The sequence below is a fragment of the Podarcis bocagei genome (assembly GCF_964188305.1).
Source record: "Podarcis bocagei genome assembly, chromosome: 5".
NCBI lineage: Eukaryota > Metazoa > Chordata > Lepidosauria > Squamata > Lacertidae > Podarcis > Podarcis bocagei.
This window is the reverse complement of record NC_138129.1, coordinates 102,252,821-102,278,862: the sequence shown is the minus strand read 5'-3', so window position 1 is coordinate 102,278,862 and position 26,042 is coordinate 102,252,821. Positions and strand designations below refer to the sequence as shown.

Genomic DNA, 26,042 nt, shown 5'->3' with positions numbered 1-26,042 from the left:
CTGATTCTATCGTCTCTTTCTTCTTCTTCCTTGATTTCTGCTTGTAGCTCTGGAGAGTCTGAGGGAGATGAGGCTGCTGCTCCGTGTTCCCCAACACTCTCCACGACCTTCTTTGTCTGGCTCCACTGGGATGACTTCTTTTACGCTTTCCTTTCCAGCAACCCACATAGTTATACTTCCAGGCCTGGGGATTTTTCTCATGGGGCTTGCTGTGAGTGTCCAATAAGACTCGCCTTGATCATCATCGTCTTCTGGGCAGCTTTCGGGACAAGCACCCACTTGTGAGCGTAAGTGTCTTTTCCATTATCACATGCTTGATTTTTGGCATAACTCCATGACTGCAAGTACTGCAGTTGTCATCAAGGTACTGGCTGTCCAAATGGCCTCTCCTTTTGTGCTGATAACAACTTTCTTATGGACTTTGAGGCTGTCTTCATACCACAGCAGGCCAGGTCACATGCTCTTTTCACCATAACAAACGGCGTTCACTGCACTGTCCTTCATAACCAGTCGCTTGTAGGATGTCTTTTTTTTAAAAAATATAATTTTTATTAGCAGGCCAATCAAATCACATTATTTCCAAATCACATTATTTCCAAATTATACAGCCAGATTTTTAAATTTTTGTTGGGGGTACCCATACTTCAAGCTCCGAACAGGGGTCCAAGCATCACTTATATTGCTGCTTTAATTAGACAGTTCTATCCAGATAGTCTCTTTATTACTTTCCTCATCTTCTTGTTGCTATCATATATTCCTTTCTTTGCGATCTCTGATAATCTTCACAAGCGGGTTGAAAACAAACATCCTCTGTGTGGGTTTTACACTCTCCAAAAATCATATCACATAAGGACAGATGCCATTTCCACACCTCCGTAAAGAACTTTCCCTCAGTCTGTCCGTTGATTTCCCCAGGCTTGCCAAGCATATCTCAGAGGGCTCTGCCAGGTCTAGATCACATTCCGATCACCATTCACACTCCGATGACCCTGGTCCTCCTCCCCCCGTCCTTCTTAGGCAAGCCTGTCTTAGCGAGACGCCATTTAAAACTGCGTCATAAAACTTTCCTCCGTTCTCCGACGTTTACCAATCCTCTCTTTGATCAATAATTCACTCCACACAGTTCTTGAATTACTGCTTGTGATTAATAAATTGCAACGATTCTTCTCTCTGGGGTGGAGGGTTATTAATACTCACATAAGGCAAAAAAAAAGAAGTTTTTTCCTCCACCCTTTCCGTTTCACTCCAAACATACCAGTCTCTTAATGGTGATTCATCATTTGATTTATTTGTCCCGCCCGTCGCTCCACTCACAGAGATCCATTAATCAGCAGTCTTTACTCCCGATCTTCGCTTGATGTATGTGCTTTAGCTTCTTTCCAATTATATATTTCCAATTATATATTTCGAGCTAAAGCGAACCAGTGCGCTGATTGGAGACAGCGTCAGGAAGAGCTGACTTCACCCGAGGGCTTGTGCCAAGTGTCCGCACCCCCTTCTTTCGAATCCGGGGGTCAATTATGGACACCGCTGGCAAGGCAGTCCCCCCCATCTCCTTGGGGGGGCCGGGAAGGCTGCATACTTCCCATAGCAGCCTCTTAATTACCTTGTGTGGGTCGGAGAGATGTTATTGTCGGCCAGCTTCCAATGCGCCACCTGGTGACCCCCGTCGCTTGTAGGATGTCAGCAGCTTCTCCAAGGGCAAGATCACCCTCCTGAGAGAAGTCTCATACTTGCTGTTGTCATATTGCCACTAGGCATCCAGCACTGTCCTTCTCTCCCATGACCCCAGGTCACACTTGCCAAAGCTCCTGCTTCTGACCTGCCACTCTCGGCAACGAGCCCAGGTACACACATAGCATCCAGATGCAGGTCCTGGCTGCACAGCTCACCCAGAAAGTACCCAATCTTCTTTCTGGTTCATATTCATATGCATGTGGCTTGCTCAATGCACACAATCAGACCCCCAGGCACTTTGGGGTCCACTGTGCAGTCTTCTCAACATGGAGGATGCAGCAGACCCAGACCACCACTTAATAGAAGAAGGGCTGGGAGGCTTGTTCTAATTGATGAAGCCCATCCTTACACACTCACCAATCACTCTCCTTAAGAGATTGCAACCGGAAGGAAGGAGTGTGTAACATGCTGTCCTCACTTTCAGCTTGTCAAAGTTCTTGAGATGTAAAGGCCATTGTGATATGTCCAATTGAGCCTCTCTGGATTCAGGCTTGACAAGGAATTCTTCTGAATATTGTACACCAGCAACTATTTATTGGGCAGGGTTTCTATTCTTTCTTTTTCCTATGCTTCTTAAGAGACAGAGTGTGGTTCATCTATTATCTTCTGCATAGGACTGCAGGCTGTGTGCTGAACAGGAAAAGCTATTTATTCTACAACATGGCCTACCAAGAGGAAAAGCTTGAAGCGTCCCATCACACCCATGCCTGCACCAGGGGTAGGCAATTCATGGCCCTTGGCCTAATTTCATGAAAGTGGCGAGGGGGGAAACCGGAATAAAAGGGCAGGCAGAAACTCACTTACAGCTCTGTCCCTGCCCACCTTTAGCAGGGTAATTAGCCATAAGAACACAAACTGATGTTCAAGACTAAAGTATTATAAATTTGGTTCTTTGGTGTCAATGAACAAGATAATAATTAAAAATAAAATAAGCTTATATAAGCAATATTCTATGCCAATTAAATTGGGTGGGAAATGGTCTGACTTCTCAGACACGTTGGAAACTCAGCAACCTCTATCCCATTTGATGGCACTGCAATGGCATCAGGACACTTTGGTTTATGATGGAAAATGCATTACCACAGATTTTTTTTAAATTGCCTTTTCTCCCCAAATAGTTTTATTGAATAATATAACAAGCCAAGTTCAATATTTGCTTGTTGTTGATTTGCTAACTGTAGCAAGAAAGTGATTTGCCAAATATTTGACACTGCACATCTCTGAAGAAATTGCTCCAAAAGGTTTGTATTGAAAACAGGACCTGACATTATATTATGTAGACAGACATATAAAGAGACATACATAGTCATACACAGGGAACTGAATAAATGGTGTTTATTTATTGATTATTAGAGAGGGGGGAATCCATGCTTGAGGGAAAATGATACAGTAAAGTATCAATGATTTTTGGTAAATGACAGACAATAAGACTCTCTAACTTATCATAGAATCATAGAGTTGGAAAGGATTCTGAGATTCATGTAGTCCAACCCCCTACAATGCAGGAATCTCTGCTTAAAGCATCCCTGACAGATGGCCACTCAACCTCTGCTTAAAAACCTCCAAGGAAGGAGAGTCCACCACCTCTCGTGGGAGACCGTTCCACTGCCAAACAGGTTACTGTCAAAAAGTTTTTCCAGATGTTTATTTGGAATCTCCCTTCTGGTAACATGAATCCATTGGTTCAAGTCCTACCCTTCAAAGCAGGAGAAAACAAGCTTGCTTCATCTTCCATATGGCAGCTCTTAAGATATTTGAAAATGGTAATCCTATTTCTTCTCAGTCTCCTCTTTTCCAGGCTCCCTCAACTGATCCTCATAAGGGTCCTCATAAGGGTCCTCATGATTACCTTGGTCACCCTCCCCTGCATATGTTCCAGCTTGTTAACATCCTTCTTAAACTGTGATGCTGAGAACTGGACACCACAAGCAGGGATGAAACTAGACTTGATTTCACCTGGGTCAAAAACAAGGTTTTAGGAGCCTCAATGGCACCCCTCTGAAGACTTCACCCGGGGCAAAAAACCCCTGGCTAGCCTTACCATAGCTATGGCTCTGCCACAAGGCAGAATAGAGCAATTCTACTGCTTCCCTTGTTTGGGTCACTACACATCTGTTGATGCAGCCTAGAATAGCATTCCCTTTTTTTGCTGCTGCATCACTCATGTTTAGCATGTGGTCTACTAAGACCCCTAGATCCTTTTCACATGTACGTCTTATTGTTCACCAGGTGTCTTATACTTGTGCAGCTGGTTATTCCTGCCTAAGTGTAGAACCTTAAATCTGTCCCAACTGAAATTCATTCTGTTAGCTTGGGCCCAGTTTTCCAGTCTGTTAAGGTCATCTTGAATCCTGATTCTGTCTTCTGTGGCATTAGCTCCCCCTCCCAGTTTGGTGTTTTCTACAAATTTGATGAGCATCCTCTCAATTCTTTCATCCAAGTCATTTATAAAGACACTGACCAACATATTTATAAACATCTTTATCATTTATTATTGTTACAGCAAATACAATAGTTTAAAAATACATGTGTCTGGACAAAAACCAGTACTCCACTGTCTCCATTATTTGCAAGTCTTGCATATCAGCCCTCAGCCACATTTTTTTACCAATCAGCAAATTCAAAGTTCAAGCATTAAAAGATAAACAATTCAGAATGCACCTTGGGCACGAGTGCAGCCAGCCAACAGCTTCAAAGGTCATAGATTCTTCTGGTTGGAATAAATCTAAGCCAGAAACTTATTTGAATAGTGATTTTAAATTCTCGAGAATAATCTTTTGGAGAAAACTATTGAGAATATTCTCAATTAATGAAAATATTGGAGAATTTTCATTTAAAATAGTAGAATATGGCACCTTGTACCACTGAATGGCACTGCAAAAACCAGTTACTGGCACTAAATAAAAATATAGAAGCAACAACTGTTTGAATCAAGGCCACCTCACATGCTGTTACACATAATTGTATAGGCCTAGGTACTTTAAGTGTATAAAGCATTAAAGCTACTTTCTGTAAAAATAATCTCACTGTATGGCCAAGGGTATAGAATTGCTAAGAATAAGATCACACCAAAATAGAAAAAGGCTATTACATACAGTTGAAATACATATGAATTCAAATGTTCATCTTATTAAATGAAAAGCACTTTTAAAACTAAAAAAAATTGTTTTCTGTAGCTCACATTTCAAAACTGCCAATGGTGAATGACACAAGGCCCAGTAATGTAACTGGATCAAAAAAATCATTATTCATTACTTACACTGCCAATATCACAGCTTGACTTATTATTTACTAGGTTTTTTAAATGAGTGTTGTAAAACTGGTTCTTACACTAGAATTTACAGTTTGTGGAGTGGAATTTTCTAGTAGAGAATATTCTCGATAATATTCTCATTCCGATAATATTCTCACCTCACATCACTGAATGTGAATGCTATCTAAAATGCCAAGTCAATAGCAAATTGATGTACTACAGAGTCTGGGGTGGGGATTCCAAAGCCACCTTTTGCAGCAACTGGGCTGCACTCCCTGAAGCCCACATCCCCCCCAGAACATCACCCTGGAGATAATTACCAGTTGCTGGTTCATACGTCTCCTCGCTGTGATCTCCATCCACAGGCTCAATGCGGGCACCCTCTCGGTAGTTGAGGGGCTGCTGCAGCTGAAATGTGCCAGTGATGGTGCTCATTGCTGCACAACGGAGCAGACCAGGAAAACCAGGGAGAATGAGTAAGAAGCGGGGACTGTGAAGCATCTGACAGCTGGCAAGCAGGAACAAGGCTGCATTGGACAGAAGAGAGGCCTATCAACCTCTGCTCCCGTAAAGCAGCAGGCAAGGTGCCTGGGAATCCGCCTACTGCTGTGTCATTTATCTGAAAGATTTATATACTGCCCTCCATAGAGCTACCAGGACAGTTCACAAAAACAAGATAAAACACACTATCTTATCAAGTTTTACCCTTCAAAGAATTTCAAGCATGTCTATAAAACACAGAGCCATGTACAATCCGCTTTTAAACCCTCCTATTATTTTACGCAATTGGCTACAGATTGTCCCCAAGAGATAGGCCACACAAATCAGCCAACAGAGAGAAGGCTCCTTTCACCTTGTGCCAAGTGAAATCCAGTTGCTCAGAGCCACTTCAGAGCTGTAGAGGAGCACTGTGGGAGAGGGCGTAAGCAGGGCACCCGGAAAAATCAAAAGCAAGAGCAGCAAAAGCTTCCTGAAGACTCCTGCATCCATATGGGTGCTGTGTGCAGGGTGGCCCTCCAAAGTGGCTCTGGAAGGGGTCAGGGGAACCCCCCAGAACAGCCCATGGGGGTGGGGGAGGGGACGGAGATTAGAGTACGGTGTTGAGAATCTTTACAAGCTGTTTTGAGGCTCCACAAATGATGCATCCTCATCCACAGGAGTAGTCTCTAACTGCATGGGTGAAGGATTCAGGGTGGCCCAAAAGCTTCCTGTGGGGTGTATGCCCCTATCTCTTACTCTTTTTTACAGTTTGTTCACAGAGCTAAAATTCCCAACACAACAAAGGTTCCGAATGCACATTAAATGCACGGCTGTGGATGTGACTGGGTCAAATGTGATTCAATAGCATCTCACAGAGACACTAACACATCAAGGTGAGCGTCAAGATTTGGAGCAGTCCCAACATTATTTTAGTGTGCATACCCCCTATTCCTTCATCACTTCTATATACCACAATATAATGGGCAGGGGCACAGCCCCGACAGGTTCTTCTTCTCAGAACCACATTTGGCCAGAGGCTATTCAATACTGTCTCATGGAAGACACTCTCCTGGAGCAAAGTTTTATTGTGGCCCTAAGCTTATTTGGGGGGAGGGGGCACATATTAAATCCTTATCGTTTTCTACATATTTTAGTAATTATTGGTGGGAAGCGAGCAAAAGAAATGAGTTAATGGAGTTTAAAGCATGAAAATCCATATGCTCAAGAGTATTTTACTTTGTTTCTTGAAGTTGGAAGTGCTTTTCTCTTTGTGCTTTGCTGATAAAACTCCACAGGCGCAGACAATATTTTTAGAATCTATGAAAGCTCACGCCATGACCAATTGGCTGGTCCTTAAAATACCACCAGGCTTGCTTTATGGCGCTTTAGGGGGCGGGGGGGGGGGCTACAGCGCCAAACCCGGCTTTGCGGCAAGGTCCTCCTTGACTCCCAACACCATTTCATTTCCCGCTTTCGGCCCAACCAAGGCAGCGCCGCCCGGCTCCCATGGCCTGGGGGGGAGCGAGGTGGGGGCGCCAGGCGGAAACGCCCCTCTCTCTCCACAGGCCTCCCGCCTTTAACCACCGAGGCCTCTTCGAAGCTGGGGGGGGGCGGCTTAGAAACACCCCCCTTCGTCTTAAGTCCTCGGGCAGGAGAAAGCGAGCAACCAACCAACTGAACCACAGTAATGGCAGCGGCCCCTTGGCGCCCCGGCCCAGCCGACGCCTCCCTCGGCCGGACTCCCTTCACAGGCCCCGGCCGGGGAGGCCCGTCGCGGAAGCGCTTCTCCGGGCGGCGCCGCCGCAGGCGAAGGGGCTTCCCGGCCCGCTGCCCTGGGGGCGCGGTGGGACCCCCCCGCGGGACCCCCTCCCCTCTCCCGCGACCCTCACTCACTCCGCCTCCTGGCAACGTCCGCGCAGCCCCGGGAGCGGCCGAGGGAGCAGGCGGGGGGGGCGGGGCGGGGGGCGGCCCTTGGGAGCGCGGCGCGGGAGGGGCCGCCGGGACCCCGCCCCCCGCCCCGCCTCCTCCCCTGAGCCGGGCTTTCCTTGGGCAGAGAGAGGATCCAGGCAGGTTGGAAGACTTGCGTGTTGAGGGGAAACCATCCGAGACACAGCAGCTCTTTTTGTTGCCCCCAAATTCGTGTCCCCCCAAACTGCGTCGTGCGCACTTTCTGCTGTCTCAATAGGGAGAATCTAGGCAGCGCAGTTCTCTACCCGTCTACTCAGAAATAAGAAATAAGCTGAGATCCACGAGAATCACTCCCAGGTAACTGCAGCCTAAACCCGGTGCTCTTCTAAATGTATTTTTTTAGCAATTATATTAATACATACCAAAAATGAATAAAAAGAAATGTTTGCACACAAGTTATTACAATAATGAAAACCTATTGTACAGTTGTATCTTATTTTGATAAGTGCGATAAAGCTCATTGTTATATAAACTTATTTGGCTGGTTATTAGTAGCTCTTCTATAGGAAGTTAACTTATACTTTGTTATGGCAGTCCATACTGCTCTGAGATTGAAGGTGCACAATGCTTTTTCCAATTTTACGCTGCGCAGTTTCGCAGCAATAAGATTTGTTACTATTTCCAAATCATTTAATACTGTGTTTTAAAGTATCCTAATAAAGTTCTGTGTTTGCAAGACTATGATGCACTGTTCTCCTCTCCCCTCCAGGACCCTAAAGCACCCCTTATTTCAAATTAATTGAATTTGGGGCAGTTCAAGATGTTTTACATGATGCTGCTGGCAGATTTTTTTTGCCAAAAGGGAGATTAACTACTGTAACTCTAGCTTCTGTTTACTGACCCAGTGAGGGGCAAACCACCTTTCTAAAAAGAACCCTTCAAACTCTGATGTCTTTTCAAGAAGGTGTTGTCATGTTAAGGGTAGAGGAGACCCCTGACCATTAGGTCAAGTTGTGGCCGACTCTGGGGTTGCGGCGCTCATCTCGCTTTATTGGCCGAGGGAGCCAGCGTACAGCTTCCTGGTCATGTGGCCAGCATGACTAAGCCACTTCTGGCGAACCAGAGCAGCGCACGGAAACGCCGTTTACCTTCCCGCTGGAGCGGTACCTATTTATCTACTTGCACTTTGACACGCTTTCAAACTGTGCTAGTTTGGCAGGAGCTGGGACCGAGCAACAGGAGCTCACCCCGTCGCAGGGATTCGAACTGCCGACCTTCTGATCAGCAAAGCCCTAGGCTCTGGGGTTTAACCCACAGCGCCACCCGCGTCCCAAGCGCCACCCATGTTAGGTGGTGATTAAAATGTGATTTCTGATGGTCACATGGATAGCAAGGGCTCCATAACTTTGAAAATGAAAACACAAGCCAATACTTCACTGGTGCATGGCACTTGCTTCACCCAACTTTTGTTTCTAGCCTCATCCCCACCAGCTATACAGTCATATTGATTTTGTCCCTTTGTCTTCTGCTGAATCATGCAAGCGGGCAGCTGGCTCGGCAGTTCCCTCCCATGATGTTGCAGCACCACCTGGTGGTCAAGTGGATTGGGGAAGAATGGAAGTCGTATTTGGAACCAACACAGAAGGAATCAGAACTGCGACTGTATGGGAGGCAATGAAAGCTGTCATACAGGAAAACTGCATCAGCAAGACAGGAGACATGAAGAAAATGTGTGTCTGGGAAATGACCCACCTTGAGGTAGATGTAAAACTTTTGCAGCAGCACTACAAATGGAGGAGACTGCCGGAGACTTGAAATCAAGCCGCCATTTGACTCAACAGCAAGCCAAGCCCCCCTCAGCTGTCTCTTGACATCACTTATATACAATGCTAATCTTAACCAACTGCAATCGAAAAACATCCAGGGGAAGCCAGTGGCTGAAACAAACCAATGCTGCCGTTCTGCAGCTGTCGGGAGTTTGCGGAATAAAAGCCTCCCTCAGAATAGTGTCTGAGGTGAAGTATATGAACTGGAAGCACAGAGACAAAACAATTTTTGTTTTATTTTCACTTTGGTAAAGGTTATTACACAAGAAAGAATACTACTGCTCCTTACTTCTAAATCACACTTTTCTCATCAAACAGCACTCCATTTAATTCCACTAATATATTTCTCCACTGCCTCAGAGTAGTAAGTACAAGATCTAGCCCAAAGATGTGCTTCAGTGCTGATCTCTTTGCAAAACAAAGGTATGATAGTTACATAGGCAACATGTTCAGGAAGCCTTCTGTGCAATCCAGAGTTTCTTGTAAAGTCAGGATGTTTCGACTAGTGAGATGCAACTCTTATTTCAGGAGAACTTCCCAGACTGAGGTGGGGGGCCAAGGAATCCTCCGGCTTGCTTGGTGGCAGCTCGAGAAGGAGCCAAACCCAACAGCTTCTGAATATTCTGGCAAACAGGAGAAAAACACAAACTCACATTGGTTTGCTTTCGTGCAAGGCTGTGCATTGTTTAGGGCCCAACTGGGGTGATTTAGGGGTCTTCTCAGCATAGTCGGAACAGGGTCCCCACAAAGCCTTGTTGTATTTGTACTCTTCTATATGGAATAGCTCTATGCTTTGCCCACAGAGCACTGAAGAGCACAGCATTGGTTTTCACTAACTAAAAAAACTTTAAAGTTTTTAGAAAACTGTATTTTACTGCAAGCAAAGAAACAAACAAAACCAGAGTTCTTCCAAACTCTGCAAGGAGCATTCTAGACAGCCTTACATTGCCAGGCCTATCAAGAGGTGTGCAAGGTCTAGCACTGGAAAGGCTGGTGTAAAGTTGCAAGTTTTAAAACATGCACAAGCTAGAATACACACCACTCATCCACCTTTTAATTGCTTAAAGGTAAGAAAGAGCAAGAGACAAACCCCCACTTTCAAAATATGAAACTGGGAGGCTCTGACCCTCCAATACACATTTGTGGGAAAATGATTGCAATCATTTTCCCACACACATTAAACCCCTAGAACCTTGTACTGGTTGAAAACCTCATTCCCCTTTCTCCAACCCTATTTCGAAGCCACTTTTCTCTTCTATTCTGCAGCCCCACTTTGCTTCAAAGTCTACGCAGCTGCCTCCTCTCCTTTAGGGCAGCTCCCCTTGCACACAGGACACCTCCATGGGGAACCTCCTGCACCTGTCTCCTCCCACCAATTGCAACTACAAAGCACCCTTTACACCTTTCATCCAGTTATGAAGCTGCCACCCCCATCTGATTCTGCAGACCCTTTCTTTCGTCCCTTGGCTTTCATCTTTGTCCCCATTCCCATGCCTACCTCCTTCCTTTGTTGCACCCCATTTTTCACCTTTCCCTTTCCCCTTCCCCCCTCCTCACTCTTCTCAACTCTCTTGCTCCCAGACCATTATCCTCTCTCATATTCTGCGGCCCTCTTTGTGCACCCCCCAATCTTTAAGTTTGCTCAGTTAGACATTGCCTACACAGACAGCAGTGTTTGCTTGTAGATTAAATGTATGTTCAAAATTACTACACTGAACCTGGACCTTCATGTTGAGACAACGCAAGAAACCAGGAGTGACACACATTGTATGAAGGTGCTATGGGATATTTGAGGGCTCTTGCATCCTCGTGCACAAGGCAGCTGAGAAACAGAAGAGAGAACAGTGCAGCAAGAAAGGAGAGATGCTGAAAGGAAAAACGGGGCTATTTTAATCAACAGCAGAAGTTTGAGTAAAGCAGGGATGGACCTACACTAGTGGACTTTCCCCCCTCAAATAACGCCCCCCCCCAGCTGTAACAAGGAGAAACAGCAGAGATTACAACACAGAAGCTAACACCAAAACACTTAGCACAACAGAACCTTTCCAAACTGTACTCAGTCCTTCCTTCAAACTGTCACTTCCCCCACCATCCCCTGCTCTCTAACCTCTGCCATTATTTGAAATCACCACTTTCCCCCCCTTCTTATTGATTGATTGAATTTATATACCGCTCTATACCTGGAGGTCTCAGGGTGGTTCACAGAAAAGATCAACATAAAAACCACCAACTACTTCACCCCTACTCTACTCAAACCTCTGCTGAGGTTTAAAACCACCATTTTCCTCTCAGTGATTCCCTATACCCACTTCACTCAAACTTCTGCTGTTGTTTAAAACAACTACTTCTATCCTCTCTCTGTTTCTCCTTCCTGGCTCCCATGCCACAGCTGTTGCGCAACCAGCCTTGTCTTTGCTCCCCAATTTCACTCTGACGTTATGCAAATCCAGGGTTGTGATGACACGCTCACAAACCTTCAATGGGAGCTGTACAGTGATAGACCAGTTGAGATAAAATTAAAATAAATTATGGAGGAGAGTGAATCCTTTTTACTTCTGCCACAAAAGTCCCGTCTGCAATTGGGCATGTTTAATCCACTTTGGGGATAGCAAATTTCATTCATTTTGACAAAAATTCACAGTTTTTAGATTCTGCATTATGGTGAACAGGGATCGAGAGCTCTGTTTTATACAGAGTGACATGGAACCCCAAACACAGATCAAAGTGGAGGGAGCACAGAGTGACTCACACACATACAAAGCAAAACACTCCATTTCTTGTCCCACTACGTGTTTGAATTTTCTCAGCAATGCTAAAACTACTCTATTACCAATAACTGCTGCTGGGACACATCACTGTGCTGCTTTAGCATAAACTTAAGATCTAATCATGCTACCATTTGACACAATCATATCAGCATTGCCCACCACTCCTGTTGTGAATGATAGTTTTGCCTATGGTTAAGCTCTAATTGAATTATCTCTGACTATACTTTTGCGCTCCATTCAACTCCAACTTTAAATTCTCCCAACCCCCATTTACACGGTATGTCTGCATATGTATCTGTATGACCCCCCCCCCCCGACAATAGAGCATCTCACCCTGTATGCATTGGATGAATGAGCTCTAGTCCATGAATATTTATGTTGTAATAAAACTGGTTAGTCTTTAAGGTTCCATAAATTAATCCATGCTAACAGAGGCAACTCAGTTATGGAAGAGGAAATGGGAACAATCTGCCTTGAGTCATTTTAATCAGCCAAATTGTCACATGGAGTGAGCAGAGGAAGAACAAACAAGGGACAGGATGTACATCTTCACACCCAGTCCAGATGTTGGTCAACTTTCCCAGCCACTTAAGGGTCCTTGAAAAACAATCCATGCAGCACTTCACACCCTCAGCAGGAAGCAGGAAGAACTCCAAGGCAGGATTGACGTGCCAAGGGGACATGGAAACAGCACAGAGGAAGTTGCTTACTGCAGGGAGGTATTTCAGGCAACCTCAAGCTCAAGTCAGGAGTGAGAAGTGTCCCAGCCAAGGCTCAAAACATTTCCTCAACATCAAAACATCCAAGGGCAAATCAATTGAGACCTAAGCTATTCACATCTCCTGGAGATCACCAGTGCAATGGCCTCAAACATTCCTCCCCGAAGTGTGAAAGAGTCAAATCTCTGCTACCCTCTTCCAATCAACAGTTCTGCAATACTGCAATGTCTCTCTAATGTACTTCCACTCATCAACAGATTCCAAACAATATATTATAATGTTTATACATTAATGTACACACATTTAATTTGCATGCATTCAGCTTTCTCCGCTTCTACAAAAAACAAAAAAGGGGGTGGGAGTCCAGGGAAAAAAGACTGGCCGTCCCACCCACCCTTGCACTTATTGTGTTTTGACTACATGCGATTTTGGCTTTTGCCGCTTTCCCCAGAATGTAGCCCCAGCATATTTTGTGGAGTTACTGTATTGCAATGTCTAATGGGACGGCCTCTGTGGTGCTTGTGAAACTTTAGCCCATGCAGAATGAGGCACCTGTTAACCAGAGCTAGTTATTGGGACCATGTTACTCTTCCGTTTTAGCAGCTGCAATGGCTGCTGGTTTGTTTTCAGCACTAAGAACTTATGACCAGTTTACGTAAAAGATCACTTGCTCTTATATGAGTCTGTAACTGCTAAGCATGTCCTGCCAATTTCTGAGTTGAATTTGGCTGTTTTTAAAATAGGAAGTACAAAGGCAAGGATACCGAGGACACGGACATGAAATACCACAATTATAATACGAGACTTCAGATATGCTTACAAACACAGTCAAAACAAAAATACTTACGCTAGTCATTTGTGGCCTCCAAAAATAAGGGAGAGCAGTGCTCACTCATTTACAATAATCTGGAGACAATTCTTATTTGATACAAGTGCCCCCTGAATGAGTGGTTATTTAATAAGCCCAAGAGAAAATATCAAGCTCATATGAATGAGTATCAAAATGGTGGAAGGTTAGGGGAAAGGAGGAAGAGAAGGCGGCTACGGCTGCATCTTTATATCACAGCATTGTAGTTGTGCCAGCCCTCTCTTATCAATTATGATAAAAGTAATAAAATGTGAAACATGGTGTTCCAAACAAAGTTTCTGAATAAGGCAACCCTCCACAGAGTAGCACTTACCTGCCGAATAGACATAGTGCAGAGAATGTAGAGGAAGATGAAGGAGCAATCTGTATAATCCTCACCCAGAAGATTACGATGGGACAAACCCTGGATGTAGGAAAGTGGCACAAAGGGGAGCTTGGCAACCACTCGGCCATCAAATCTGGGAAAAGCATACAGATGTACTTGGTTATCAGTACAAGTTGTCTGTGGTCCAGACTCACATTCTCCAAACAAGGCAGCAGATGGAGCATTTAAGCCAAACAGTGTAACATTCAATCCATAACATTAAGAGGGTTGCCATATTTCAAAAAAGTGAAAACCGAGACACAAAAGTTGTTTCTTTTTTTTGGGGGGGGGGGAGTCATTGAGCTTTTGGAAATTCACCAAAATCTAGACTTCCAACATGGGTTGCCATACGTCTGGATTTTCCCAGACATTTCAGCGATTTCCGCCTGGACACTGTTTCTGACTGACATATTCTGGCTATATCCAGGAAATACGCTAAAGAATCCATCTTAACTTAAATCACTCAGAGGTACCAGATTTATGGTATTGTAAGAGCTGCTGAACTGAACTGACAGTTTGACCTTAGAGCTGTTTGTGCCAAAAATTATGGGATACAGTGGTACTTAATTCGTTCTGGAGGTCTGTTCTTAACCTGAAACTCTTCTTAACCTAAAGCACCACTTTAGCTAATGGGGCCTCCTGCTGGAGCACAATTTCTCTTCTCATCCTGAAGCAAAGTTCTTAACCCGAGGTACTATTTAAGGGTTAGCGGAGTCTGTAACCTGAAGCGTATGTAACCCGAGGTACCACTGTAAGTCTGTAAACACATGCTGGTACAGTCAAACCTCGGTTGTCTAACATAATCTGTTCTGGAAGACCGCTCAACTTCCGAAACGTTCTGACAACCGAGGATCAAAGGGCAGCGGGCAAAGTCAATGGAGAAAAAAGAAAAAAACTCTCCAGAAGCCATTCGGTTTCTGAAAAACGTTCGAAAACCGGAGCATTTACTTCTGGGTATCCAGCGTTTGGGAGCTGAAATGTTCCAAAACAGAGCCGTTCGGGAGCCGAGCTTTGACTGTAGTAAAACTTACCCAGAAACAATCCGATTGTGAAGAGTGTGCCACCAGGAACCTTAAGCCACTGGAATACTACAAGGACTACAAGAAATTTGTAGCTCCCAGGTGAAAACGACAAATTTAACTATATATAGTATTTGGTTCAAAGCAGATTATTCCTCTCCTGATTAGAGCAACCACAATTTCTTTAGGTGTACAGAGATAAAGAAAAACCCTTTTGTTTACTTCAGTACTTCAGAGTACTTCATCCACTGCCCCAACCCTCTGAGGTATACAGATTGAAGGCTGTACAACTGTGTTTTGGAGCTGAGCTCAGATCGCTCAGGTCCAATATTGTCACTCAGTGTTCAGATCCTTTAACGGAAGGAGAGCAACAGCACATAAAATAAGGGACAAACTTCTCAGAAACCAAACTGGGTTTTGAAAACATTTTATGAATTTCCAAAGGGGAACGAAGTTTCTTCCAGGCTCTACTTATACAGAGGAGAAAAGAAACTTGTGCATTTTAAGCTCCTGGCAGGGAGAGAAGTGCATAATGCTCCTTAACCAAGGTTACTGTGGGGACAAATGTAGATGGTGGGCTCTAGGCTAACTAGTTTCCAACTGCATGTCCTATAGTGCATTGCTATATGAAGCTCTCTCTCATTTTCAGCAGGTGCTTCTGGTACTGTAAACTCTTAAATGAGTGTTTCTTCCTGCAGAGTTAACAATACAAGGAGCTGCACTTCCAGTAAGTGCCAACTGGAGAGCAAAGGAATTTTTGGCAGAACAGATAGGAACGGATGTTTATCTCCCTCTGACATTGTTGTGATATTCTACGTGGTTCCTGTCTTCTTTTCTGGACACAGCTAAAAGAAAAAATATCAGGAAGTGCTACAGGGTATGGGCCCCATGACTTTTACATCGTTAGGGAAGAAAGACGAATGTAGGAATTTAATCTAATTATCAAAATGAATATGACTAAGTCACTTTGAGAGTTCTTACAAAAACTCACTTTTAATATAATGTAAGAAATACCCTGCTGGAACAGACCAAAATCTAGTCCAGCATCTCAAAGTCAAGGTCTTTCTTAATAAAGCATGACCAGATTACTTGATCTCAGCCTAGCTCATCTCACAGAAATGCTGGGGAGATAAATGAGAATTGAAAAGCACCTTTTCTACTATGAAAAGATACTAAAATTACCAATGAGAATCCATATTGCTAGTGTGAGGAGCTCTCAGCTAATTTCTGCTAGAACCGTAACACTGAATATTTGGGATAAAAGTAGAATATTGAAGTTCACTGCAAATAGAGAGATGCATATGTTTGACCAAAAATCTTGCTGGAGTCTGAGCTGAAATTCAAGAGCCAGTGCAGACAGACAGCTTGAGTGTATGACATGGGAATTATTGGGAAGTCACAGTGTCTAATTCCATTATTTGGAAAACTGCAACTTTCCCCTGCAATCATGAAAATAGCTCTGTGATCTTCCACAGGTCCTATGTCACACATACACAACTCAGTTTGTGGGAGGTGGCAGTCAAATATAACTATGCATGCCTGCTAGTTAGTGAATGAAGGGGTTAAGGACCAGAGCTGTATGGCTAGATAGACTCGGGTCACACCCACTCTCCTCTGCAGAGGAAATTAAGAATAGAATAGAATAGAATAGATAGAATAGATTCTTTATTGTCATTACACAAGTGCAACATTGTACAAAGTGCAACGAAATTGGATGCCATCCCTTAAAACATCAAAAGCAAAACAACAACAACAACCAAACAAACCACATTCCAGCCACACCCACACCACACCCATCAAACTCCCAGGTCACACTATCGAGTTACAGCATTCAAAAAGGCCACAGCTCTTGGATAGAAACTGTTTTTCAGTCTATTTGTCTTTGACTTGATGTTTCTATATCTCCTGCCAGAAGGCAGTAGTGCAAACAGACCGTGTCCCGGGTGAGATGAATCATGCAGGATGTTATTTGCTTTCCTAAGACAACGGGAACCGTACAGTTCTTCCAAAGATGGGAGAGGATGACCAATAATCCTTTGGGCTGTGGTTATGACCTTCTGGAGCACCTTCCTCTCCCTAGCTGTACAACCGGAGAACCAAGCACAAATACAGTATGTAAGAATGCTCTCTATGGAGCCTCGGTAGAAGCACACCAGCAGTCTCTCACTCAGATTGTTCTTCTTTAAAAGTCTGAGGAAATAAATTCTCTGCTGGGCCTTCTTCACCAGAGCGGTGGTATGTGCGCTCCAAGTCATGCCCTGATCGATAGCTACTCCCAAAAACCTGAATTCCGCCACCCTCTCCACCCGTTCCCCGTTGATATACAAGGGCTGAATGTCCGCCTTTTTTTTCCTGTAATCCACCACCAATTCCTTGGTCTTAGCCGTATTAAGAGCCAGATTGTTCTCTCCACACCAAACACAGAGCCGCTCCACCTCGTCCCGATAGGCGGACTCATCCCCTCCTGAAATGAGCCCCACCACCGTAGTGTCATCAGCAAACTTGATGATTTTGTTGCTGGAATAGATGGCTGTACAGTCATACGTATAGAGAGTGTAGAGCAGGGGACTCAACACACAACCCTGTGGTGAGCCGGTGTTAAGGCTAAGGGCTGTGGACATGTGTGACCCTACTTTAACCCTCTGAGAACGTTCTGACAAAAAATCCAAAACCCAGAGACAGGTGGAGTTGGAGAGTCCAATCGCCTCTAGCTTGGACACCAGTCTATGGGGGAGGATAGTGTTAAAAGCAGAGCTAAAATCCACAAACAGCATCCTCACATAACTCCCCGGCTGCTCCAGATGGGACAGAGCAGCATGGAGAGTGGTATTGATGGCGTCTTCTGTGGATCTATTTGCTCTGTATGCAAACTGGTAGTTGTCAAAAGTTGATGGAAGACAGGAAATAATGTGACGGCGCACCAGTTTCTCAAAACACTTCATGATGATTGGAGTCAGTGCAACTGGTCTATAGTCATTCAAACTACTGATTGTGGATTTTTTAGGCAGAGGGACAATAGTTGACGACTTCAGGCAGGGTGGGACAATAGACTGGTGTAAGGACTTATTGAATATCTTAGTAAAGACCCTCGCCAGCTGATCCGCACAGCCCTTCAACACCTTTCCAGTGATGCCATCAGGTCCAGCCGCCTTCCTCGGATTCGCCATCCTCAAAACCTGTCTCACCTCATGTTCCTCTACCGTGAATGAGGGGCCCCTATGGGCCCTATTAAGCTTCCTATCCTCTTCTTTCCACCCCCCTTTATATATAAATTCACACACACACACACACACACACACACACACACACACACACACAGTTGACATCAACCACTTGCAAGAATGGCTATTGCACAGCTGCAACCATGTCTGCACCAACACTGTTTCCTTTTATGCTAATTCCATGCAGTTCCCGGGAAGGCACAGTGAGCTATGGAAAACATATACAGTATACTTGCAACATGTGCATTTAACTTGAGCATATTCAGCTTTATGCGCATGGCAAAAAAATAAAAAATTACAAATGGGGTGGGTGGGAAATAAACTCTGGCAATCCCACCTGCCATATCACCCAATGTGTTTTGGCTATATACAGTTTTGGCACTGGGCGCTTACTGTAGCCCCGACATAAGTTGTGGGCTCACTGTACCCTGAAGGAAGAAGAGAACACAGAGCATTGTTAACAGTTCTTAAAGAAAAGAAGAGTGGTGACCACTTACATGGAATTGAACATTCCCATCAGAGCAGTGAAACAAAAACCAATTGCAAACATGGACTTCATGCGAACCTGCAGTCAAAAGAACAATTGAGGACCCATATTAGTGTCTGGCAAATTTTTCCTGGAGAGGAAAAATTGGAGAAGTGACTATCGCCACTGAGTGTCTCCTCCCACAAAAACTGATGAATCAACTGGGATGTGCATATGCATGATCTGGAGCCACTAAATAGTCAACCTTGGTGAGGCCATTGGATGTTTATGGGGTCCTCAGCCCAAAGGCTATAGAAGGTTAGACCAGGAAATGTAGTAGCACAGGGGTCGGCAAGGCTTACCGGGCATGGGCTGGATCACTCCCGCGGACCTCCTCCGTGGGCTGGACCGGCGCAACGCAACGCCAGAAATCGCATCTGCGCATGTCCGCAGTGCCAGAAATTGCTTCTGCACATGCCCAGACGCAGAAAATTGCGCCTGCGCAGAAGCGATTTCCGGTGCCGTGGACATGCGCAGACACTATTTCTGGTGTCTGGGCATGCGTAGAAGTGATTTCCAGAACCACGGAAGAGAGTCCCAGCGCTGTGCTGCGCCGGTTTAGCGCAGTGCATGGGGACTCACTGAGCGGGCAGCTCGGTTTGGGGGCGGCTTTTGGGCAGGTTAAGCGACCCTCATGGGCTGCTTCCGGCCCATGGGCCTTAGGTTGCTGACCTCTGTACTAGCACTTGACTTCCGGATGCCAACTTGCTCTCAGTCTAAGTGAAGCAAAGTAGATTTTAAAAACTTAACTGGCTGGCAAAACTAACACAGCATTAGCACTCGTTAAATTGTCTAAATATGGTTGGCTCCATTCAAAACAGCCATCCCTATTTCTATTTTAAGGGCTCAGGTCAGCAGTGAAAGTCGCCAATAGCTTGCCTCCTAACCTATCAGTGATACTGACTCTAAAAAAAACAATGGCCTCATTTTATGCATCTTCCCTGCTCTTTTTTATTATGATAAAAAAATTCCTTCCAGTAGCACCTTAAAGACCAACTAAGTTAGTTCTTGGTATGAGCTTTCGTGTGCATGCACACGAAAGCTCATACCAAGAACTAACTTAGTTGGTCTTTAAGGTGCTACTGGAAGGAATTTTTTTATTATGAGTTAGCATCTTTTATCCTGAAGCTCACACTTGGTTCCTAATAGGAAATGTTGAGCTGACCTTTTGCATCTGTGGCATTGGCATTCATGAGACTGGGCCATTTTGTTGGCACATGCTCAGAACATGATTGCTTACTAGGTCTCAATGAGAAGTTTTTCTTCCTTCATAAGAGGTGTGTCCCGTCTTAATATGCTGCTGGGACTGACATGCACTGGTTTCCCAATCCCAGTCTTTGAACCACTGCATCCTGTAACCTGCCCCTTCTTCCTGCCGAGAGCCCACTGTTTACCAACTAGCATCAGTCTCCCATTCCACAGGGGAAGGACTGGCGGCAGGGGTGGTGGTGGTGGTGGGAGATGTGCTTTACTGTAGACTGCTCGTTTGGCGTATCCTCCTCCATATTCCAACACCATACCTGGGGCACGGCTGTCAGGACTCATGACATACAATTAAATGCATCATGTAGTTGCATAGGTATTGTACCGCTGCCTGCCTTAACCCTACAGTTAGCAAATGGGAACCAAAACATTACAAGCCACTTAAGGAGTTTCAAATAAGCTATCCTTCACTAGTTGCCAAAGTACAATTCAAGTGTCAAACTTCACTACAACCTACAGAACACCTTACTTCCCCAAGCAATCCATGGTCACCACATGCAACTATTTAGAGGTGTTCCGGGGGTGGGGTGGTCCAGCAAGTCTATAAAGGTCATCCTAGGATTCTCTGCCAGATCTCAAAAATACCTTCCATTGTTGTCTGCACAAAACCCAAGCATTCCAATCATATGAGTGTTTATCCTTATTTAAAGTTCTGAAACTTGCTTATGTCATACAAATTAGGGAAGGTATAAATAAATGTATAGGAAACATTAAAACCTTCAATTATTCCCCCAGTACTGGTATAGATACATCAGTACTGGTATGGGTACACTGAATGATAGGTTAAGGATGCCAAGCTTTATCCAGTCCAACTCCCTGCAATGCAGAAATCACAGCTAGATATTAGTTGTATTAGATGTTAACTACCGTATTTTTTGCTCTATAACATGCACCCGACCATAACATGCACGTAGTTTTTAGAGGAGGAAGAAGAAGAAGAAGAAGAGTTTGGATTTGATATCCCGCCTTTCACTCCCTTTAAGGAATCTCAAAGCGGCTAACATGCCACCTGTAGGCATTCCCTCCATAACACGCACAGACATTTCCCTTTACTTTCTAGGAGGAAAAAAGTGAGTGTTATGGTGCAAAAAATACGGTATATGACATAACGGGTGCTATGGGATGTGGGTGGCGCAGGGACGTGGGTGGAGCTGTGGGTAAAACCTCAGTGCCTAGGACTTGCCAATTGTATGGTCGGCAGTTCGATTCCCCGCGGTGGGGTAAGCTCCCGTCGTTCGGTCCCAGCTCCTGCCCACCTAGCAGTTCGAAAGCACTCTTAAGTGCAAGTAGATAAATAGGGACCGCTTTATAGCGGGAAGGTAAACGGCGTTTCCGTGTGCTGCGCTGGTGCTGGCTCGCCAGAGCAGCTTCGTCACGCTGGCCACGTGACCCGGAAGTGTCTGTAGACAGCGCTGGCTCCCAGCCTATAGAGTGAGATGAGCGCACAACCCTAGAGTCTGGCAAGACTGGCCCCTACGGGCAGGGGTACCTTTACCGTTTTATATAACATAACATGGGACACGGGTGGCGCTGTGGGTTAAACCACAGAGCCTAGGACTTGCCGGTCGGCGGTTCGAATCCCTGCAACGGGGTGAACTCCCGTTGCTTGGTCCCTGCTCCTGCTAACCTAGCAGTTCAAAAGCATGCCAAAGTGAAAGTAGATAAATAGGTACCGCTCCGGTGGGAAGGTAAATGGCGTTTCCGTGCGCTGCTCTGGTTCGCCAGAAGCGGCTTAGTCACGCTGGCCACATGACCCGGAAGCTGTACACCAGCTCCCTCGGCCATTAAAGCGAGATGAGCGCCGCAACCCCAGAGTCTGTCATGACTGGACCTAATGGTCAGGGGTCCCCTTTACCTTATATAACATAACAGTGTTGTTTAATTAATGTATGCAATTACATACATAATGTATACATAATGTATGCAATTAAAACTGGGTTTTAATTGACATTTTGTACTAACATTATATAATCTTATGGTCAATTTAATATTTTGTTAATATCTTGAATAAAAGCATAAGAACAAACTGAACACCAGGAACTATAAGTAATAAGTAATGTTTTTTCAATAGCATCTGCAATAGCAGATAATGTAGCAGAAGAGGTAAATTGCACAGCAAGTGGCCAAGGGTGGTGCCAACTGGGCACAGAATCCAAGCCTGGCAGGAGCCTCTGTGCAACAGGTGAGAGAGACAGGAGCACGGGTGTTCTACTGCCTAAAAGAACATCAAGCAGGTGGAGTTGGCTGACAGACAATACTTCACAGGCATTAGTAATGGAAAAGTGAGATGTTGCATTAGTTGATGGTAGCTGTTGATTTTTTTCTTTTTCTTTATGGTAGCTGTTGAGTTTATATGAAAACTAGGCATCGCTTCAGTTCACTTCTACCGATCATCTATTCCTTAAGTGTTGCATCCCACAGAGATAGTGGAATTTGGTCTCACTTCCTAGTTGTAATATCTGAAGGTTAAACACGCTGCTTTTCTGAAAAGCTGCCCCAGTTCCTACTCCTTATTATTACTTTCTTCATTTAGGAATCACTTTCCCAAAGGGATTTACAATAAAGGTTCACTTTGCTCTGTTTCCTCACCATTGACAGATCCCTGTTGTTGTTCTTCAGCTTCTCCTCCTGCCTCTCTGAAAAAGAGAAACAAATGATTGCAGGTCACAAAGTCAAGAACTTGCTCCCAATAAGGTTGTAAGGGACTTACAGCAGGAAAACAGCAACAAAAAGGCATACTGAAAGTCTGTGGCATGTAAAGGTCACCAACCCACTTCAGGTGCTCTGACATTCAGTACAGAGAGTAGCGATCCTGTTCCTCCCCATGGAAGCTCAAGAGCGCTTCTCAATACAAACCATCCAAATAATGCAAAACTGTATACAGTACAGTGGTACCTTGGTTTACAAACTTAATCCGCTCTGGAAGTCCATTCTTAAACCAAGCGTTCTTAAACCAAGGCGTGCTTTCCCATAGAAAGTAATGGAAAACGGATTAATCCATTCCAGATGATGAAAAACAACCCCTAAAACAGCAATTTAACATGCATTTTACTATCTAATGAGTAATGTAATGAATTACATGTTCTTGATTAAATAAATAAATAAATAAATATAATAACAAGTTTTCAGGAAGCACAGTTTAAGAGCTGGTCTCATACTGCATGATTTACAGAAGGAACTTGATTTTTTTCAACAGTGTGTGTGTGAAAACCACTTCCCTCACTCCCTCATGAAACTGTCTGAACTAGGGGAAAGCAAACTTTTTCAGAAGGGGCCGGACTATATTTTGAAAAAAATATGAAGTAATTCCTATGCCCCAGAGATGCATTTTAAATAAAAGCACACATTCTACTCATATAAAAACACCAGGCAGGCCCCACAAATAACCCAGAGATGCATTTTAAATAAAAGGACACATTCTACTCATGTAAAAACACGCTGATTCCCAGACCATCTGCGGGCCGGATTTAGAAGGCAATTGGGCCAGATCTGTCCCCCAGGCCTACCCACTCTGAACACTGAAACATGACAAACCATGTAGCCCCCAATGTTACCTATTTTCTTTTTCTGCTGTCGGCCAGCTGATTCTGTAATAGTTTCCTTTTTCTTTTCCACTGCAGAGATAAAACAACACAGTGAGTTTTTTCATAAAGAAAACGGTTCCTCTTCCCATTGACCCTCAGGCCTCATAGAAATCTCTATAACAAAAATCAGACCAATGGGTATGGCAAGCAAGAGCTGAAAAGCAATTAATAATGATGAAATGCTTATTTTTGCCTAAATTATATTATTATAAGGCTTCAATTCTATACTGGTTTAGCTTTGTTGAAATTAATGGGTCTTACTTCTGAGCAGACATGTTTAGGATGGTGCTGTAAGTGTCCAGAAGTGAAAGCCTCCAGAATGGAGTTCATATTGTAACATAAGCTTTATGAAGCACAAAATACTGATTTTTCTTTTTTTAAAAACACCAACTTTGCTGAGCTTCCTGCTCACATTTACTCCCTTTTAAAAGTTTTATCTCTATGCCTATTTAAAATAATACATCATGGATCTGATGGAGCAGACACTAGGCCACAAAAGCTCATGAAGTGTTTCACATTAATACACAGCCCATGACTATTTATTTATCAGCCATATAACTGCATTCTCTGGGTGGTTTACAGACAAATCCATGATGAGGGGTCCATTTATTTCAAGGTAAAGCAGTTAAGCTCAATTTAAAGAAATATTGCCCAGAATTGGAGTGTTGAGGGACAAGACAAGCTCCATCATGCATTTGAACTTACATTTTTTACTCTGCTTCTCCACTTCTGCTTTCAGCCGCTTGTACTTGTCTGTTCTATAAACTAGCACCCATGTTATGCCTGAAACAAGTAGCACAATAATCAGGAGACAGAATAACAGATGTATCTACAAAGCGCTCAGCATGACTGCCAGAGGACTTCCAAACCCAGTAACTTGAGCCCTAGTAGCTTACGGTCTCCCTCCTACAACTGCAGTACCATGAGTTACAAGCTATTCCCAAACTGATTCCACCAGCCCAGTGACAGCATGCATGACTCAACCATCATTCACAAAGTCAGAGGTGGGAGCCCCTAGCAACTGATGTCACTTTCCAAGAGAGATGAAGCCCGTTGCCCATCATGGTAGGTCTTGTGAGCACATGAACTTTGAGATATTGATGGTGCTTTAAAACAGGCTTTGGTGCATGAGTAGGAGCATCTGAAAATAACAGACTGGGATTTTAAGTTGGACTGCAAGCATCAACATCACCACTGCTCCTGAAAGTGCCATGTACACATGTCTCTTCCTTCCCTGCACCCAAGTTACAGAATGGCAAGAAGACACCATTGTAACCATTGCAGGTGCTAGTGCAACAGTAGCTGCAGTACAGTGGTACCTTGGTTCTCAAACTTAACCCGTTCCAGAGGTCCGTTCCAAAACCAAGGCACGCGTTCCCATGGAAAATAATGCAAAATGGATTAATCCATTCCAAACTTTTTAAAAACAACCACTAAAACAGCAATTTAACATAAATTTTACTATCTAACGAGACTAATAATCCATAAAATGAAAGCAATAATGTACTGCAGTCACACAATCCATCAATCTGTAGCTGAACTGGGTTCCACACAGTCACAAAAAAGAGCCACAAAAATGCAATATAAATAGCAAAAACAGACCTCAGCATAACACCCAAAATGGAGCACGTCCGGCTTCCGTAAGAAGATCGCAAACCAGAACACTTATTTCCAGGTTTGCAGTGTTTGGGTTCCAAGTTGTTTGCGTACCAAGGTGTTTGAGAGCCAGGGTACCACAGTACAGACAAAGAATTCAAGGACAGTCCACAACTCCCCCCCCCCCCGGCGCAAACTGGCATTCATTGGTTTGGCTACATAAGGATCTAGAATGAAGTCACAATTAGTATATACTAGGATGGCTTAATCCACTCCTGAAGGTGAAGCGCTGCAACTCCATGGTTATAGCGAGGATTCATTGGGGGTGGGGAGACAGGCTTCATGTTGGGGAGGGGCAGAACCTGAGTTGGTTAAGTATTTTTCTTGATTTACTTGATGCAGCTGCCCCCCTGCTCATGTGCGACTCAGCTCCCTCCCTGGCAGGATTTTTTAATAGTATTTGGAAATTCCAACTTGAGGAATTCAAAGCATGTTGCGAGGCTGTTGCCGAGGTGGGGCGGCGAGATTCCTGCGCCTTTCAGAACGAGAAGGAAATTTAGGTGGATCCCTTTGTCTATCCCTGCAGAATGGGGAGAGCTCCGCTGCCTCTGCCGCCCCACGGCTGCCAGCGAGTGTCTCCCAGGGAGGCTCGAGCAGACGCTTCTCGCCTGGAGAAGCCACCCCGCCCGCCCTCTCCGCCCCGCAACACCCTCGCCCGGCCCGGGGCTCCCCTCACCCTCGGCCAGCAGCGCCGTGCACACCGAGATGAAGACGATGAGGACGGTGTCGGCGAACATGGTGCTCATCTTGGGCGGCCGGAAGTTGGGCCCAACCGGAAATCCGCGAGGCGCTCTCGAGACACGCACCGCTCTGCTCCCGGCCTCGCTGGCCTCTGCGTCCCTCCTGGCGG

The 26,042-nt window shown here is 44.7% G+C and overlaps 2 protein-coding genes across 4 annotated transcripts in view; both read right to left on the bottom strand.

Moving 5' to 3' along the window:
- Nucleotides 1–14,013, bottom strand: part of ALDH9A1 (aldehyde dehydrogenase 9 family member A1) — a 24,931-nt gene extending 10,918 nt beyond the window's left edge. Inside the window, exons 1-2 of one of the 3 annotated variants that reach the window (XM_081193312.1) lie at nt 13,873–14,013; nt 5,311–5,517 (exon numbers count right to left, since the gene is read on the bottom strand). In XM_081193312.1, coding sequence (XP_081049438.1) covers nt 5,311–5,491 — 181 coding nt within the window. In that variant the 5' untranslated portion in view covers nt 5,492–5,517; nt 13,873–14,013. Of the gene's footprint in view, nt 1–5,310; nt 5,518–6,706; nt 6,840–7,363; nt 7,417–13,872 lie in introns of those variants that run through there. The other 2 variants (XM_081193315.1, XM_081193313.1) reach the window with 2 other exon arrangements.
- TMCO1 (transmembrane and coiled-coil domains 1) lies at nt 9,421–26,027 on the bottom strand. Its single transcript, XM_081193335.1, has 7 exons — nt 25,869–26,027; nt 24,242–24,319; nt 23,507–23,566; nt 22,542–22,588; nt 18,661–18,728; nt 13,873–14,017; nt 9,421–9,827 (listed from the first exon to the last, which is right to left on the bottom strand). Exons 1-7 carry the CDS (start codon nt 25,936–25,938, stop codon nt 9,729–9,731), a joined length of 567 nt encoding a protein of 188 aa, XP_081049461.1. The 5' UTR covers nt 25,939–26,027; the 3' UTR covers nt 9,421–9,728.
- Between the last annotated feature and the right edge of the window lie 15 nt (nt 26,028–26,042).